This window comes from Phaethon aethereus, assembly GCF_964289735.1.
Source record: "Phaethon aethereus genome assembly, chromosome: 1".
Taxonomy (NCBI): Eukaryota; Metazoa; Chordata; class Aves; order Phaethontiformes; family Phaethontidae; genus Phaethon; species Phaethon aethereus.
This window is the reverse complement of record NC_138575.1, coordinates 140,139,113-140,157,360: the sequence shown is the minus strand read 5'-3', so window position 1 is coordinate 140,157,360 and position 18,248 is coordinate 140,139,113. Positions and strand designations below refer to the sequence as shown.

The following is an 18,248-nucleotide window of genomic DNA, read 5'->3' as shown; positions in this document are numbered from 1 at the left end:
TTCCAGTACCTAGAGGGGACTTGCAAGAAAGATGGGGACAGACTTTTTAGCAGGGCCTGTTGTGATAGGACAAGGGGTAATGGTTTTAAACTAAAAGAGGGCAGATTTAGACTAGATAGAAGGAAGATATTTTTCATGACGAGGGTGGTGAAACCCTGGCCCAGGTTGCCCAGAGAGGTGGTAGATGCCCCATCCCTGGCAACATTCAACGTCAGGTTGGACTGGGCTCTGAGCAACCTGATCTAGTTGCAGATGTCCCTCCTCATTGCTGGGGGGATGGACCTTCAAAGGTCCCTTCCAACCCAAACTATTTTATGCTTCTATGATTCTGTGCTTCTAATTGTTTGTGTTCCCAATTTAAAACCCCTAACCTTCCAAAATGCTAGTGTGCCTTTTTTGTCATGTCATAAAGAAGATTTGCTGTACAAATGAAATAATGAGACTATAAAAGTGTGTGCCGGCTCAAGGATGTGACAGAAATGTAGCCCATTGGGAAATTAACACAGAAAAGGACAAAATACATTCTAAAAATGAAATGTTTACTCATGCAAAATATAATATAAATGTAGACATACATGACCTACTTTAGTGTACTTGAAAAAACATGACTGATTTCCTAAAAAACTGTAATATTCCAGTTTTTTTGAAATGTGTGCATGCTGCTTTTAATACTGATTTTTCTTTATAACTGAAAATTTTAGTCCATATTACTATTCTATATAATTATAAGATTATTCCTTAGTTGAGTGATTCCCAACAGCATGTGATGTGGCACATTTACCACAGGCTGCATTCGCCTGCGCTCACCTGCGCTACCTACCATCTGATCATTACAGAATCAGAATCACAGAATCACTAGGTTGGAAAGGACCTTCAAGATCATCAAGTCCAACCATTAATCCAGCGCCACCATATCCCCTAAACCATGTCCTGAAGCGCCACATCCACACGTTTTTTGAACACTTCCAGAGATGGCGACTCCACCACCTCCCTGGGCAGCCTGTTCCAATGCCTGACCACCCTCTCAGTGAAGAAATTTTTCCTAATATCCAATCTAAACCTCCCCTAGCGCAACTTGAGGCCATTTCCTCTTGTCCTATCACTAGTTACTTGGGAGAAGAGACCAACACCCTCGTTGCCACAACCCCCTTTCAGGTAGTTGTAGAGAGCAATAAGGTCTCCTCTCAGCCTCCTCTTCTTCAGACTAAACAACCCCAGTTCCCTCAGCCGCTCCTCATAAGACTTGTGCTCCAGCCCCCTCACCAGCTTCGTTGCCCTTCTCTGGACATGCTCCAGCACCTCAACATCCTTCTTGTAGTGAGGGGCCCAAAACTGAACACAGGATTCAAGGTGCGGCCTCACCAGTGCCGAGTACAGGGGCACAATCACTTCACTACTCCTGCTGGCCACACTATTTCTGATACAGGCCAGGACGCTGTTGGCCTTCTTGGCCACCTGGGCACACTGCCGGCTCATGTTCAGCCGGCTGTCAACCAGCACCCCCAGGTCCCTTTCCTCCGGGCTGCTCTCTAGCCACTCCTCCCCAAGCTACAAATCAGAATCAGCTACAAACACCCCAGGGTGTCCCCATACTAGGGAGTCGTGTGAACCGCAGGAACACACCTGTTGAGCAAAACAACTGGTGTTGATGGACTTTATGTCTGCACTACACATATGCCAACTTCCCCTTCCCTTTTCCTTCAACCAGTTTTAGCCTGGTCCCGTGGACATGATGCCTGTTAGTCACTAAAGCATATTAGGTCCCCTTGGATCGTCTCTTCCAGTTACGTTCATCCAGAAGCAACCTACTGCATGAACTCTCAGACTGGTCCATGATGTGAAACAAAAGATGATCATGATGCTCAGGAGACTCACTCTGATTCACGTTAAAACACTAATGTGTCAATGCACCTCAGACACTTCGAGCATATCCCACAAACACACAAGAGTAGTATTTCAGTGTTTCATACTAAACTAGATTTTCTTCAGAAGCCACGCTGTTTCAAGGCCATTCAGGGCAGCGTTGCTTTCTGGACTCGCAAAACACTTTCTGGTGTCTCTTGTTCCTAAGAAACTAAGCATTTAAAAAAAAAAAAAAAAAAGAATAACAACCACACATTTTTAGATCAGCTAAAAATGTCCACTACAAATAGTCTAACTATAAACTATACGAACATGGGATACTCCATGCAGGTTGCATTGTCATGGAGTCATTTCTGATTACAGAAGTACTAAATGCATTGTACTACATACCAGCCATGTGATGTTTTACTGTATTTTCTGCTATTCTGTTCCGGTATCTATGGGAAAGACATCATTGTATACCACATTTGTATCCTTGGCAAGAGTATGTATACACACCTGCCCTTAAAACTCAACAGCTATTCAGTACCCATTTTATTATGACTCATTATCAGGCACCATCAAATTTTATGCTCACACTCTTGTACTTAACATACTAATTATTTCCAATATAATTGCATGAAATTCACATGCTAAATTTCAGGAATGTATTTCCTTTCCCTTCAGCATGTCTTGTTAGTTTACAAGACACTAAATATTTCAAGCAGTAGTAGCAGCCATATCCATCACAAGCCAATGGATAAATATATTTCCATTTCCCTTTAAAAGAAAAACAAACAAACAAATAAATGAATAAATTCCATGCAGTACCTTTCTCAACAGAAAATATTTCTGACAAATATCTCCTATCTTATTCCAGTTGGGCTTGATATATTACTATAAAATTTCTCCTCTTTGGTCTGTGAAAGGCAACAAGCTCAATAAATATCATTGACAATATAAATATTTTGTTTCACTATCCCAAGTTCTTTTAATATTGTAAAAGCCTGTAGAAAAGTGTAATCTTGGCAGTAAAAAACAGCACAAATAATGAGCCTACAGATGAAATATGCAATCTAAAATTTTACTATAATTAGACATTGGTAGTTCCACAGATCCGTTCATATTTATAGTTTTCTATAAAAAAAAATCATAATTTAGGAGAATTATTGAAGTGCATAGCAAAACTCTCAAAAGTAACAAGTGTCAATATTAACACAGTCCTTAGAGTTCTAACAGTTCTTTAAAAACAGTTTTGGGGATTTTTTTCCTTTTTCCATAGAAGACCTGGCTCAGGGAGTAAAGTGCACCTTACCAGACCTGGGATTTCCTAGAAACGTTTGCAAGAGGGTTCTGTAGCCATTCAGGAATTAAAGAACTGTCCAAATTAAAATGACCCTTAGACTCATAAACAGAACAGTCTAAATTCAATTTGAACAAAAAACAACACAATATTGTTAACATACACTCAGAAAGCACTAACTCAAAGAAACATATGTCAGCCACACAAAAAAAGCTTTCACCACAACCGTTAAAGCAGCATTTCAGGAAGAAGTCTTATTTCCCAGACATATTTTAATTGCTACAGTCTTTCCATACATCTGCCTTCGTTGTAAACATTATTGAAAGACAGAGAAGATGTAATGGGTACAGTTTAATTAGCCCACAACTTTGTTGTCTCATCTCTAAAGCACAACCCAACAACGAATCACACCATGCAAGTTAACACTCTTCTCTCTCCATTGCTTCATTCCAAGGGTTCCGAGGGTTCCTCAGTTCCGAGGGTTTGGCCCTCGGCCTGTCCCTTCCCAAGCCAGCTCTCACTTCTGCAGAAAGCCACCACACAGGACTGCCACATTAAGCTGATAATAAAGACTGGCAGATACCAGTTGCGTGCTGGTCAGGTACCACATATCACGTCACATAATTAATGTCCTCCTCCTAATTGTATCGTGTAACAAAGAGCTAGTCATGGTCCCCTTCCCTTGACTTCAGCTCTGTGCTGATCTCTTTCCTCGGCTCTCAGACCTGTAAACCCTGTTTGTATTTCTCTCCAGACCACATTTTTACTCTCATCCTATTTTAAGGAACTGCAACAGCTCCCAGAACAGCAAAGGCTGCAATGACATTGTGTTGACAATGGATGAAAAACAGGCATCAAGTGAAGGAGCACACAGGAGGGTGGGTGAGTCTTTTCCTTTCCACTTGAAATTTAACATGCCTGCTAACCTGATCCTAGCAGGGATCCTTTGTCCCTGAAACACCGATAGTATATTCCTGAGAGAAGAGCCAGCTTTTTAGTGCAGATTACAATAGATACAATCCATTTCTTCCAGTTTTCTTAGGAGCTTTTTCCAGTTTGTTAAGAACTGTATGCCACAAGAAACATATATTACATGGGACAACTGCTGCAGTCCAATCTTCTAGACTGGACAACTGCTGCAGTCCAGTCTGCTAGACCACCCTGCAACCAACCTAAGACTGTGAAAGGACAGATGAGAGGGAGATGAAATCAACATGCAATTCTCTTATTTAAGAAAGATGTAACATACTAAAACTACTTATACAGTTCGAGCTACAGGGATGTTAGCCAGATCTTTCTACAGTAACAATCTTCAGTGGAAGATTTACGTTGCCTCATCACACTGTCATAAAACTTTCCACAAACATAAAAGCCTTTCATGTGCCAGTTTTCTACAATACAGTCTGATAACTAGCTAATGAAGACATACTATGAAAAGAAAATAAATCTCTCTCCAGGGCAGGACTAGGCATTAACACGCCTGGTTACCAAAGATATAGCTGTTATGTTGAGCAATCATTTCTGACAGGTCCATCATGTTTCAGACATTTCTGGCATCAGGTGAAAGAGTTAAAAATTAAGACAGGTTAATTTGCATTGAAGTTATTGAAAAGGCTTGTAATATGACAAGTGTCAAAGCTCAGCCTAAAGTCTCTACCGAGGTCACAGTACTTTAAAACCTCCAGTTAATGTAAACAAATGGATATGGAATTTTCAAATAATTCTACTACAAGGATCACATGAGTTCTAAAGACTAGAATTTTCTTTTATCTTTGACCTAAATTAACAGTTACAAAAGAGAAACATTATAATGTGTAGCCTTAAGCTCAATAAAAGTGGACAACTGAGGTTAATACCAGTTGACAACATTTTGAATTATAAGCAGGCTTTTTATACTAAACTTTTGTTTCTTTTTCTTAAATCCTCTAGTTTTGCAGAACTGACAAATATTTCAGTTGTTCCATCTTTGGAAAGTCTCAGATATTGGTAGCATGCTCTAGGAATTGTATCACAATTATAATGTTTCCTTCCATTTTACCAGCCTTCTCACCTGTGTAACGCAATTAAGACAGACAGTGAAGTGGGTTGTGGTACTACCAATATGTTAATAATATTCAAGTTTCTTTTTCGCTGGACTGAGGAGCTCTGCTTGATTTGCTTTCTCAGTGGGAAGGTCATGGATGAGAACAACTTGACTGAGGCTCGATCTATACCAGATGTATCTACTAGGTATGAGTAAGCATCCTAGGGGCATGAAAATTTGACATCTGCTCCTATTATTAAGAAGATAAGCCACGCCTGTTGATGAAACTTACAGGGATGCTTTGGAAGCCCTAAGGGCACCCGGATGCATAGAGTAACAATCAGTAATTGGGCAATACCTCATTTAAAAAAAAATATTTATTTACTATCTTTAGTGGTACTCTGCTCTGGTTACATCAAAAATTGCTTCTACCTTCCATTACTTTCTGAGGAAATCTCTTCTAAAAATATCTTAATTTGAAGTCAAGGTGCTTTGCAACTGGCAAATATTTGGCAATTCAGTTTTACTTTGTCCTAATGGTATAGTATCATTTCTTACCACTCTGAATTGTAAGGGATGATGTCAAGATGCAGTAAGATGGTATTTAAGAAATTCAAGTTAATTGTCCTTAAACAGCATACTGGGAGTTTTCTTGGTTTTATCTATAAATTCTGAACAGACATTTCTAGTACATTTGCACTGGCCCAGGCTTATTTCCATTTAAACCACTGGATACATTACTATCAACTGTAGGGATATAAGACTCAGGCAAGCAATGAAAGCTCAAGAAAAATCCTCTATTAAACTATTAATCATATAAATGGGAAAACTGATAAGTATCAGTCAGAAGGCTGAAAGATCTCCAGCTAAAGAAAACAATATAAGCTTATGCTACATTAACGTGTAAAGCATTTTAGTCTTTAAAACTACCTGTGAGTCATGCTTTCTATCCCAAAACAAAGGCAGGCAGTATATTCTTTAGGAAACTCCAAATATTCCTTCCTTTCTACAATTTGGAAAATGGCTGAGGATAGGCTTAACTTTCAAGTTTAGTCCACATTGCTGTTCTTTTCTTCTTAAGAAAAGGAAGGTTTTGAACAACGGAAGGAGGCTTGAAATAATTATTATTTGCTGTTGCACATTCATTGCCACTGTAATTACAGCTTTGGTGCTGTACAGTGCTCAAATGTATATGTGTGTTGTTTAAACTAAATCTTTTACAAGATGAGCTAATATGCTGCACGTGCAGTGTTGAACGCATTCCTACTCCACTTGGTCAACCGAGGATCCATTGGACAGAAAATGCATGAAATTTACCAAAAAGCTTACTGTCTTTCACACTGTTTATTCAATTTTTAACTTAAAGGAAAAAATCCAACAATAAGCTACTAGCTGCAAAAATCTGCACCTTCTTTCCTTATTTACTCCGACAAACATGCCCCATAGCTGCTACGAAGTACTATATGAAGAGTAACACATATCTCATTAATTGGATGATTTTTACTTCTGTGTGTCAGTTTGTCTAACCCCAAATGTTCCTTCCACCTACTGCAGATCCAAAATGACCAACACTTGGCTAATTCATGATCTTTCAGTTCATAGTTGCATAGAAAGAAAACCCAAAACAGAAGAAAGCCTCAAGCTCTCATAGTACCAGTTCCCTTCCCAAAATCGCTAGATACAAATCAAATGTCAACATATTATACACTCTTTGTGACTAAGGTAATGATGTGATTCATTGTTGTCTTGCTGTAGTTACACAGTAATGTGATTTCATTGTTTTCAAAGGAGCTATAACCATCACCTAACTGAAAAGAAAAAAAAACCCACCCTGTTGAATTAGTTTCTGTGTAGGAACACAAATTCTGAAAAAAATTGTCAAATAGTCATTGTAATGGGACATATTATTATCATTATTATTATTATTATTACTACTACCCCTTCCTCAGTGTTCATCTATTTGCTACCTCACATACCTGTTCATCCATGTACTAAATTCTAACAAAACCCAAAGTCTTCCAGCAAGTGAGGTTAAGAAATTAATTTATAGTGTCTAGGTCCAAAAATTCCCTGAGGCCTAACTGGAATGTTCCAGCGGTACAAAGAAATCATTAACAGTTAAAAAGCATTATCAATTAACTACAAATAATGTATAGCCCTAGATCTGTGGCCTAAATCACGAGATGAGAAACCATGTTCATATATGTGAACTGTGATTACTTGTGTTCTTTTTTTTTAATATAAGTTAGTGTGAAGATAACTCCCCTAAAGAGTAATCCATAAAAAAGAAGACAGAACTATGTTTATAAATTCTTATAAGAATGGCAAGGAAGGTTGAACTATGTTTGCACTGGATTAAATGAGTGAGTACATTATTCTCACCCAATATTCACCATCAACCTCAATCTCTGACTCTCTAGACAGAAGGTATTTGTTCTGAAGCAATCTTATTATTTCCTTCATTTTATCTTATTACAGGATCCATGGCAGCTGGATTGCAACCCCCACAGGCAGAAAAAACAGTCTTCACTACCTCGGCTCTGTTTACAGTTTGAGTTGTGACCACCTGAGAAATTACAGTGGAAGCAGTTTGTCAAACTTCTGACTCGAAAGACAACATCCTTGTAGTAGACAGTGCCCAACATAGTGGTCCGGAAGCCACTTCACTTTCTCTACTGTATGGGAATAAAACATACTCTCATCACATGACCAAACTTCACTATATATGTGCAATACAGTAAATCTAGCACTTCTGAAAATCAACAGAACATACAGATAGGAAGATTCAAAGCTTCTCCTGAAGAATTGGGATTACTATTTAATTCAGAATACATATAAGTAAATCACAGTATTGACCCAACAGAGCATGCTGCCATCACCAGAAACGCATTTCTAGTTGAAAACTCTCCAGAGAGTAGCCTGTAATGTTGGAGAGCAGGAATTGTTCAGAAAGCCAAAGTAGCCTGTTCCTTTGTCCCCCTTTTCTCATAATCCATCAATTTGGTTAAAGTCTTTAAGAGAGACAGAAATGAGGAGCAAGCTGCCACCATCAGGACACACTCAGCCCATAAACTGCCTCCAGACTCCCAAGTTACTTTTAGGAAAGAAATGAATGAAAACAAGCTGAAAAGAAGCCAGACAGAGGTCAGCAGCATTACGTGGACAGGCTGCAGACCTGAGCACCCCTGGTCTAGACAAACTTACTGTACACTTGCCTGCATTGGTATACACGATGGCACCACAAACTAGCTAGAACTTTGTGGTGAATTTTCTTTGAGGTTTTATCTGTAACTGGACTTCCCAATAAAGTCAAAAGGATTTTTGAACCACATTTTTACTAAACTACAAACAAGAAAAAATAACCTTTTTAAACCAAACAAAACGCTATGCAACTGACAGAGAACAGAAATAAAAAATATTTACAAACAAGTCTTCCTGTGCCCACTGTGTCTGTTCTCTGTTTCCAGCCTTAGTTTCAATTAATTGTGTCACAGTAAAATCTACAGTCCTCTCTACCCCTAGACAATTTATCTTCCCAACATGGTGTGCCTGCTGGAGGACACCTATCTCCAGCTTTCTCCCTTCTGAGACTCTTTGTCTCTTCTTTTGCTTCTCCTGCAAGTTCTGGAGCCATGCCTTCCTCAGGGATCTTAGCTGCTTACCAGACAGTCACTGCCTTTGCAAGCTTGAGTCAAGTCACTTGTGTTTTAAAGGAACATAAAGTAACATACAGACCAAGAAAAAGCAAAGCAAAACATGCAGTGTCCACAAAGCTATAATAAGCCACAGGGTTTTTTTTCTGGTGAAAGATGCATGTTTTTTCCTGTATTACGTTTTCCATACATTAACATTTTTACATAACTTTGATGTCATACCTCTTTGACAGTCTAGAGACACACTGGTGAAAACATGGTTCATAGAAGTCAATGGAAATTTGATAAAAACTTTGGGCTGGAGTTGTTCCCCAGATCTGGAAATATTGGATATTCTTTTCGGTAGATGGAAATGAATGTGTGACTCTTTTTAATCAGAAATGAAAGGAACAGTACTCTGCTTTCAAGTCTAAAGGGTCCACTTACCTTTCAACACCCCCAGTTCTCCATTTTTGTGCCCTGTGATCTCTTGGACATTAAAAGACAAAAAAGTGATACAACTAGGGTTGGGATACCAAGTTCACATCACTCTTCTTTGTTGACAAAGGCTGCATGGACCTAGTGTTCATACATGGACCTGATCCAGCTGAAATCAACAGGCGGCTTCTCATGGACTTCAAAGGTTTTTGAAATATAAAGCCTTATAAGGCTCAGCTGTGGGAAAGGTCAATAAATGAAGATTCTTAGTGTAAATTCCTAGGCAAGTGCTATTTTGGTGCAAGGTTTACATTTGCTAGGCACTGACTACTTAATATCAATACGAATGTGTCTTTCTTCTGTATCATATTCCTGATAGTCATTAATCGTACTTTCGATCTTCAAAAACATAGATGCTAAATAACAGCACTTTCTTCCTCTGTTTACAAAAGTTGGATATGTACTCAAATCCAGATAATCACAGAAAGCAAAAATTCACACAGAATAGCCAATGGTGATGTAGACCAGCTTGTGAATAATAATCTCCATTTGTAGACACACATAAATTCAGTGTTCAGTCTTAAGAAGTTTGCCCTTTGCTAAATGACAAATGTTCAGCATCTGGGAAATCAGTCTGGTTTTCAAGCTGTCTCAGAAATGTATTGGGTTTTTTTTCTTTATAGGACACATACTAAACCAAACGCATTTACATACAGTTCAGCACACTAGTTAATCACAGAGACAATTCGTATGCAGACAATGAATAATGTTTTAATAATAGTTTTACTATGAACACTACCTATAACCTTTCACTCTGTAGTAAGTGGATGTTTGAAGTATGTTCGAATGGAAAAAGAATTTACATTTTAGAACTCCCAATGTTTTTCTTTCAAAAGTTTTCTAATGCTTTTCAAAAGCAACATCTCCTCCCCGTCCCCGACACACCCCTGTGTCATTAAAACTATGTTTTGACAATATTTTCTGTACATGAAACATCTGCCTCAAAACATGTTAGTAACATTCCTACTAGTTTTATTGCATTTGGCATCAGGCACATTTACAAAATTAACAGCAATTTTAATTTTATGAACAAGAGAAAGAGAACATAAAGAATTTTTTTCTAATATGTAAGCATCCACAAGTAAAATGTGAGCAAAGTAACTTAGCAATGCTTATTGTTCGGCACAATTGCTCACCATTCACTTACGTTTTCATACAGTCCATTTGATTTGTATTTGAAACTTACAGTTGAGACACAGCCGAACATTCTAACTTGGGAAAGCAATGGTCAAGGTTAAGGTCCCAAATTTGAGTAATCAAAATTGCTAGAAAACAATGACCAGGCTCTGTAACCCCTGCATTCATATCAGCTGTGCAAGCCTTCACCGATGCCAAAGAGATTTGAGTTTGGTTATAAGAAAGTGAACGTAACTCCCACTGAAATCAGGGAGGTTCATGCCAGACCAGGATACAACTGCAAAGACTAACTGTGGCTCAATTCTACAATATGGTGAATAACGGAGGTGTTTTTACCAGAGGCAACCATCATTATTCAAAACGAACCTTTCGTCTTCAAAGTTTTGACATAAGATCATGTTAGAAGATCTGTGCACCTCTTGCTCACGACAACAGATCTCAATAATAAAAGCACACCAAGTGCCAGAATAATAATCCAGATCATACACCATATGAACAATAAAGACAGAAGAATCATTGGGAATTTTAACAAATTTTGAGAAAATCATAAAGTAATGACAAATGTTTAAATTTGTCTGTGGGAAATTAACAGCTGTATGCTTTATGAGACATATGAAAGTCAGAATTATTTAACACCAGGACTATTTTTGGAGATGAGTAATGAAATGGCAACACAAGCAGATGGCACACATTTAAGTACTAACATGTAGAAAAGATTGTGAACATGTCCCAAAAGATCTAAGCAAACTCAGTGCTTGGGCAGCCTATCCGTTGTAACTGAAACATTCTGGAAATAACACACTACATATCTACTATATCTCATTACAAAAGTACTACATATTTTTTCAAAAGATTTCATGAGAAGTAATTTAGGGTTTTGGAATTATTCAAGACAGTTACAATAAATGGTTTCTTCATGATCTCCATCTTCTCTACAGCACAGCACAGAGGCACACGCACCCTAGACTTTCAGCCTAGCCTACAGCCTGGCCTACATCTGGAATCAGTTGCAGATTTTTGCAGGTGCAGTCACTTTGGAGTTACAAACAATTTGAAGAGAGATGTGCTGGCATTTAGACAACTAGCAGCCTGATTTGCAGGTAAGATCTGGTATTGGGTATCTAGAGGTAGTCATTTGCACACTATTTGCTTGCAAATATAAAATCTGAGAAGCTTTTCTTATTTACTTAAATGAATTGGCTGTTTTTTCTCAAAAAATTCAGTTGCGAAGTAGACAGGCAACAGTCCACCTATAAGAGTGACCTACCACCATATAGTTATCAGTCATTCAATACAATAAACTTTTAATGCCTTATTGATCCCTCTTACAGCTATTAAACATTAGCTTAAAAGAACATTCTTCCACCCTTTCAAAAACAATTTTGAGTTAGCCTTAGCTGATCTAGCTTAGTACTAATTCCTAAGCACTAATTCCTAGTACATTACTATTAGATTTATACTAAATCACCCTTAGAAGAGGAAATCTCTCAATAATTTCCTTTCATATACCACGAAACTGGCTTACCACTTGAAGTATGTCTATGTGGTATCAAAAGTTTCAACCGTAAGTTATCCACTACTCAAACAAATTAGCTTAGGTATAAATACAGAACCCCTATGTGGCCAAGCTCATTCACACTGTTACTGATATGCCTTGAAACAGCACTCATATGAACGAGTTTAAAGCAATATCTCATGAGCCGATTCAAGCAGCAATCACAATTCTGGATCACACTACATGTATACATCTCAATGTACCTGGATTTCCCTCTTAAGAATAAAGAAATGGATCAAGCTGAAGATGCCCCTGCTCATTGCAGGGGGGTTGGACTAGATGACCTTTAAAGGTCCCTTCCAACCCAAACTATTCTATGATTCTACGATTTGCTAAGATTCCATTTACTATTGAGGACTATGCAACCAAAAAAAACGCAAAATACCCCCCCCCAAAAAAAAAGAAAACCACAGTGAGATGTACTAATATCTAAAAATATAGAAAAAAAAATCTGACTGGATTTAGCATTAGCATTTTGTTTTTAATGCGTTGACAACTATAAATGGTCATATGTAAACTAAGGTAAGAAAAATGTAAATAGTGAAAATTAATTTAGAAGTGAGTACAAATATTTAGCACGCATTGTATCTTTGAAATGTTAACTACTCATATTCTCTGTTCTAGTCATTTTCCTGAATCAGGAGAGCCAGGTCCAGTGCTGGACTGCCCTGTACATGAGAGACATGGACTTAGTGGAGCAAGTACAGCAAAGGGCCACTAAGATTAAGGGATTGTAGCATCTCTCATATGAGAAGAAACTGAGAGAACTGGGAATGTTTATCCCAGAATAGAAAAGGCTCAGGGGGTTCTCATCAATGCTTACAAATATCTGATAGGAGGAAGTAAAGAAAAAGGAGTCAGACTTTTCTCAGTGGTGTCCAGAAACAGGACAAGAGGCAAGGGGGGAAAAGTGAAACACAGGAAATTCCATCTGAACATAAGAAAACACTTTTTTTTCTTTTCTACTGTGAGGGTGTTTGAACGCTAGAACAGGTTGCCAAGAGGTACCATCCAGCCTCAACTACTCTGTCACTCTGTGAGCATGTGGCTGTAGCCCCTCTCTGTTCCTGTGACTCCATGCAGCAAACATGGCCAGTCAGTTTGACTCGTAACTACCGCCAACCTCTTGCTGCTGCCATTCTTCCATCCTCTGGCATGTTCTACCACCCTCTTAGCTTCTAACCCAGTAAACAAGATTTACACTTCCTCTACCCTAGATAACTTGTCAAGTTTCACATATTAAGCAGGAAGACACTTGAGAGGTCTGTAACAGATGGCAACTAAGACAAAAGATCCATGAGTTCACAGGTTCAAGTAAACACCGCTCTCCATACCATTTTTATCCTTTACCTCTAGCCTACATGCTTACACTGATGTTCGAGCTCTAATTCACAAAGAAAAATTTTAATCATGCAGTTTTCTAAGCACAGCTCAGATGGCTGGCAGTAAAGGTTAAAATCCAAACTGTGTTTTCACTTAAGTTGAAAACAGAATGCTAAAGGTCACTGCCATGCCTGCTCCCCAAAAATCAAGTGAGTTCATCCACAACTAATATCACGGATGCGAAAGGCTACACCCATAGACAGCAATGAAAGAAATTTAGTCTCACTCCACTAAAACAGGTAGGTTATACAGAAAAGCTCTAACTAAACTAATCTGAGTATTCAAGCCTCTTTTCCAGATAGCTCTACGTTGTCCCTATATCCTCTTCAGGAATGCAAAAACTTGTGCAGTAACTGTGAGCTCATTTTCTTGAGGGTTTTACCTACTAAAACCTAACTGTACTAGGTTACTATAAAGCTAGATTCATAAATAAACTTTGGATACATCAAGTTAGAATGCCTGACGCTGGAAAGGGAACTGCCATAATGTGGAAAGGTTGAGGGAAAGAATGTATCCAAGGGCATCACCTTTCTTTACAACCTCAGCCCCTAAAACAGTGTGCTTTCTTCCACACAGGATTCATAGTCTCGATGCTTCTTGCAGAGCCAGGCACCCTTAACCCTTCCTTTCATTCCAAAGCAGAGGAGGAATCTCCCTTCCCCTCTTATATGGACAGCTTTTGGGTTCCTCCCTAACAGAAAGACATGCTCTTTTAGACAACAGCCCAATGGGTACAACACTGATTATGATATAGGACTGTCAGGTTCAAACCTACATCTTCTCCACTGTAGACAGGCCACTTGATTGTCATGCTCTTGGTTGCTGGATGAACACTCAGCATCGTCCCCTATTCAGGCGATTTGCAGAGAATTTTGCCAGAAACAAAGCATAGTGGTAGGAACTCCACTTGTCAATGCAGTCACCCAGGAGCACAGATGGGTTCCAGTAATGCTCCAATTACTCCCTCATACATGTTACACAACCGTCACTGTAAAACCCTGGTCTCAGTAGCCAAAATAGCTAAAAGCAAGTATCCTAGACACTAGAGTAGAGAGCCGTGTTCTCTTTCCCCTACTCTTTCTGGTCACAGGTCAATGAATGCTTCATTCAGTACTGTCCAGTAGCCCAAGTTACATAGCTGGGATAAAAATGTTTTCTCTCATCTCTCTTCATTCCTAGATTGAACATCATCCTCTACTGTGGACGAGTATGTAATTAACATGCTGTTGTATAAAAGAAGAAACCACTGCGACCCATTCTGTTTACATTTTTTGTTTGTTTGCTTTTTTATGAAAGGACTTTGTGCCAGCACGTTCTGTGTGAAACTTCCTAGCCTGTAGACAGGCCATAGATCGATATAAACCGTACGTATTTCATTGGGCTTTAAGACTCATGTGGTGCCATTTCTCTCATATTAAGCCCAAATGTTCTTTGGTGTAACCTCTCCCCGGAATTCCCCAATACTCCCAAAACTGGAAAACTCCCCAACCATGGGAGTTTTATAGCAAAAAGCAGTCATCTGTGCCTCTTCAACAGCCATTCTGAAGATCACAGACATTTGATTTAGGTGACTAATTCTTGTAGCCCACATCAATAGCCTACATAGAAAAAAAAAAAGAGTAAATTATTTGACCTGTGCATCAGTTAAAATAATTTCCTACTGAGAATGCACCTTTAAAATTGGCATAGAACTGCTTCCGAAATGTAAATTAACAAATAAGAGTTTGGGTTTTTTAAAATAACATCTCTCTTGACCCTTTCACAAATGCAGATGGTAAAGAACAATGGCTGAAAATTCTCTGTGGGGGGAAAATAAATTAAAATCTCTTGTGAGCATTTTGGAGGTTTGAAAAGTATCAGTTGGCATTCAAGCAAGGGAGCCAGCAGGTATGGAATTAATCCTGATTTCTTGTTCGTACATTTTGGCCCTCATTCCCTTAAAAGGTTGTTAGTGATGTGGTTTTGGTACCACGAACTATGTGAAATGAACTCTCTGTGAAGTGTCGGGGAGTCCACCTCCCATGAAGCATTGTCTCCCCACCACTGGGGCTGTATGTAAAGCAGGGCTGGGAAATGAGTGGGTCAGTCTTCTTTCAATTCTTGTCCTAACTAGGAGACACTAGAATTCCTTCCTGCTCCAGTTGGGACGAGCTAGTGTTTAGTTCGCTTCAAAGGTTGAATCAGATTACAAGATAAGTGGTCACCTCTGAAATGAAAAGAACTCCAGAAATTGCTACCAGTTGAGATGAAAGGGGGGGGGGGGGCGGGGGGTAGTGGTGGTGTTTAGAAGGAGGGAGAAGAGAAGGGGATGAAAGGGACATCGTATCCTTTAGCCCTCATGGAATAATATGGCCCAGACCTGCATGTCCTGCAGTCCACCGTGTATTATCAGTCTCCTGTGAGAACACTGGATGCTTGCTGTGCTCTAAAACTCTCCTCCTTTCCCTCATCAGAAGACAATGGAAAGCTCAACTTTTTATAAACGAGAGCACTTTATCATCCAAACATTACAGTCGTTTCATGTCTAGCAGGAGTTTAATCTCTGGTAATTTAGATAAATTACCGTGTGTTTTAGCAGGTTGGGGTTAAAACTCTGAGATTTTCAACTGATTACAAAAAAAACAGTCAGTTATCAAGTCCTAACTGAGTAATTTGCAGCTTATTTCACCCTGGGTAATTAAAATGTAATCACTATTGTTTGGCAATGTGCATTCTGTCAGCAGTTTTACGTCGGAAAAGAAATCTTGCCAAGACGACACAAAAACAGCCTTTCACCAGGAATTGGCTTGATCTAAACTGCCTCTTCAGCCACTGAAACTGTAAAACAAGTAAGTTACAACCGCCTGACAACGCAATAAAAAATACTAATCCCTCTCCAAGATAATGAACTATTTTAATGGGTACCCTGCCTTCAAAGCCACCCCGTGAAGCAGAGACCACGGTGACGGCGAGCGCTCCGCCGGCCCCGGCCGAGATGCGGTGGAAGCGTCGCCCGGGGCAGCCCCTTCCCCACCCGTCTCGAGGTGCATCGGCGGTCTCTTTAGCCCAAAACCGGTTACAGGCACCAAACAGCTCCTGCTGCCCGTCGAAACGAACACACGGAGCTTTCCTTCCACGCCGACTTCTCTTCCAGTCGGGTTCATCCTTGCGCATCCCCCTCACACCAGCCCTTTGTGCCCAGACCCGAGCCCCGAAGACCGCTTCCCGGCAGGAGGGGACAGGGCGGGCGAGCGGCGCCCCCCGCCCCGGCCGGCTGCAGAGGCGGGCGCTGCCCTGCCGGCCCCACCGGGCTGGCCGGCCCTTTCTAAAAGGGGGCTGGGGGGCTAGGAAGGGAGCGGGGCTGGCCGTTCGGGAGGGTATTCCTCGCTGGGATGGAGTCGACTCGCTTTAATCCTTGCGCAGTGTGGAACAGGTGGGGAAGGGCGAAGGGGAAGGTGCGTAACTGAAAGACGCGAAAGGGCGGACAAGCGCCCGCTGCGGCTACAGCACCTCCCGCGCCGCTGCCAGCGCGCCCGCTGTCGGGCCTCGCTCTCCCTCGTTTCACTGTACACCCCGCAGGTCTCCCCCCACTTCACCCTCATCATCTCCCCACTCCCGTCAGCCACGGATGTGGTCCTCTGTTTTTTGGGGGGGGGGGGGAAGTGTTGACCCCCACCCTCACCTTCCAGCAGGTTGGAACCAAGTGTTTTACGCGTTCCCAATCATCGCTCTTACACAAAAAAAACCCAAACACACCAGCCCAAACTTTCCCACCGGGCTGGAGAAGCGAAGCACCCGCGGGCGGCAGGGCTCAAGGACCCGCCCGGCCCGGCAGCACCGTGCCGCGGCCGTCCCGCCCGCCCCACGGCCCCGGACGCCACCGGAGGCGGGGGCCGGGGCCCGGCCCGCCGCGCCAGAGGCAGCGACCGGGGGCGCCGAGCACCTGCGAGGGGCCGGGGCAGAGCGGTGCCCCCGCCCCGCCCGGCGAGCGGCTGACAGGCGTGTGGTGGGGCGCGGCGTGCCAGGAGCCCCACGATCCGCCGCCTCGCCCCGGCCACCAGCCACGCGGGGAGCACCCACACGCAACGGGCGGGTCTCGGCGCTGCCGCCGGGCCGTGCCCATCCGGCCCCTCTCCGCCAGCACCTGGCGGCGGCACCCGCAACGCGCCCGCCATCCCCTGGGGAAACGGCCCCCCAAGTTTGCCAAGCGGCGCTCCGGCCCCGGCCGTACTTCACCCCGCTCCCGCCGCGCCGGTGCCGAGGGACGCCCACCCGCCGGGTGGGCCGGGCGCCGGGCCCCCTGCGCAGCGCCATGCCCCTACCTGGAAATGCTTGAAGAAGGCGGAGATGCGGGTGATCTGGAGGCTCAGGCACCTGGAGGTGCATCTGGCGGTGGAGAAAGCCTCGTCCTGCCTGCGGGCGGCGGTGGCGGCGGCGGCCCCCGGCCCGGCGGGGCTGCCGCAGGCGGCCGTTACCCAGAGGAGCAGGGCGAGGGACGCGCCGGGCGCCCTCCCCACCATCGCTCCGCGGGAGAGGAAGGGTAGAGGGGCGGCCGGGCGCTGCGGGGGACGGCAGGCGCCGGGGTAAGCTCCCGCTCGGCGGGCTGGTGCCGGGCTGCGCCGGGGGCAGACACCTCCGCGCCGCAGAAACTACACAAGAAAGTTCAATCATTCAACTCTGCTCACCCACCCCCGGCCCACAGCCCTCCCCCGCCCGGCAGCGGGCGGGCCGAGGCTGACAGCGGCCGCGCCATTGGCTGCGCCGAGCGCCAGCGGCGGGGCGGGCGGGCCGTGCGGCCGCGGGCAGGTCGGCCCGGCGGGGCGGGCAGCCGGGGCCGCCGCCGCCGCACGCCGCCACCTGTGGGGCACCGGGGCGGGCGGCGGCCGGCGGAGCCGC

At 42.6% G+C, this 18,248-nt stretch overlaps 1 protein-coding gene across 1 annotated transcript in view; it reads right to left on the bottom strand.

Moving 5' to 3' along the window:
* The window catches only part of ANOS1 (anosmin 1), a gene marked incomplete at both ends in the record, with an annotated part of 149,844 nt that extends 131,972 nt beyond the window's left edge, over positions 1-17,872 (bottom strand). Inside the window, one exon of the mRNA XM_082005079.1 lies at positions 17,675-17,872. Within this exon, the coding sequence (XP_081861205.1) occupies positions 17,675-17,872 (198 nt within the window). The remainder of the gene's footprint in view (positions 1-17,674) is intronic.
* Between the last annotated feature and the right edge of the window lie 376 nt (positions 17,873-18,248).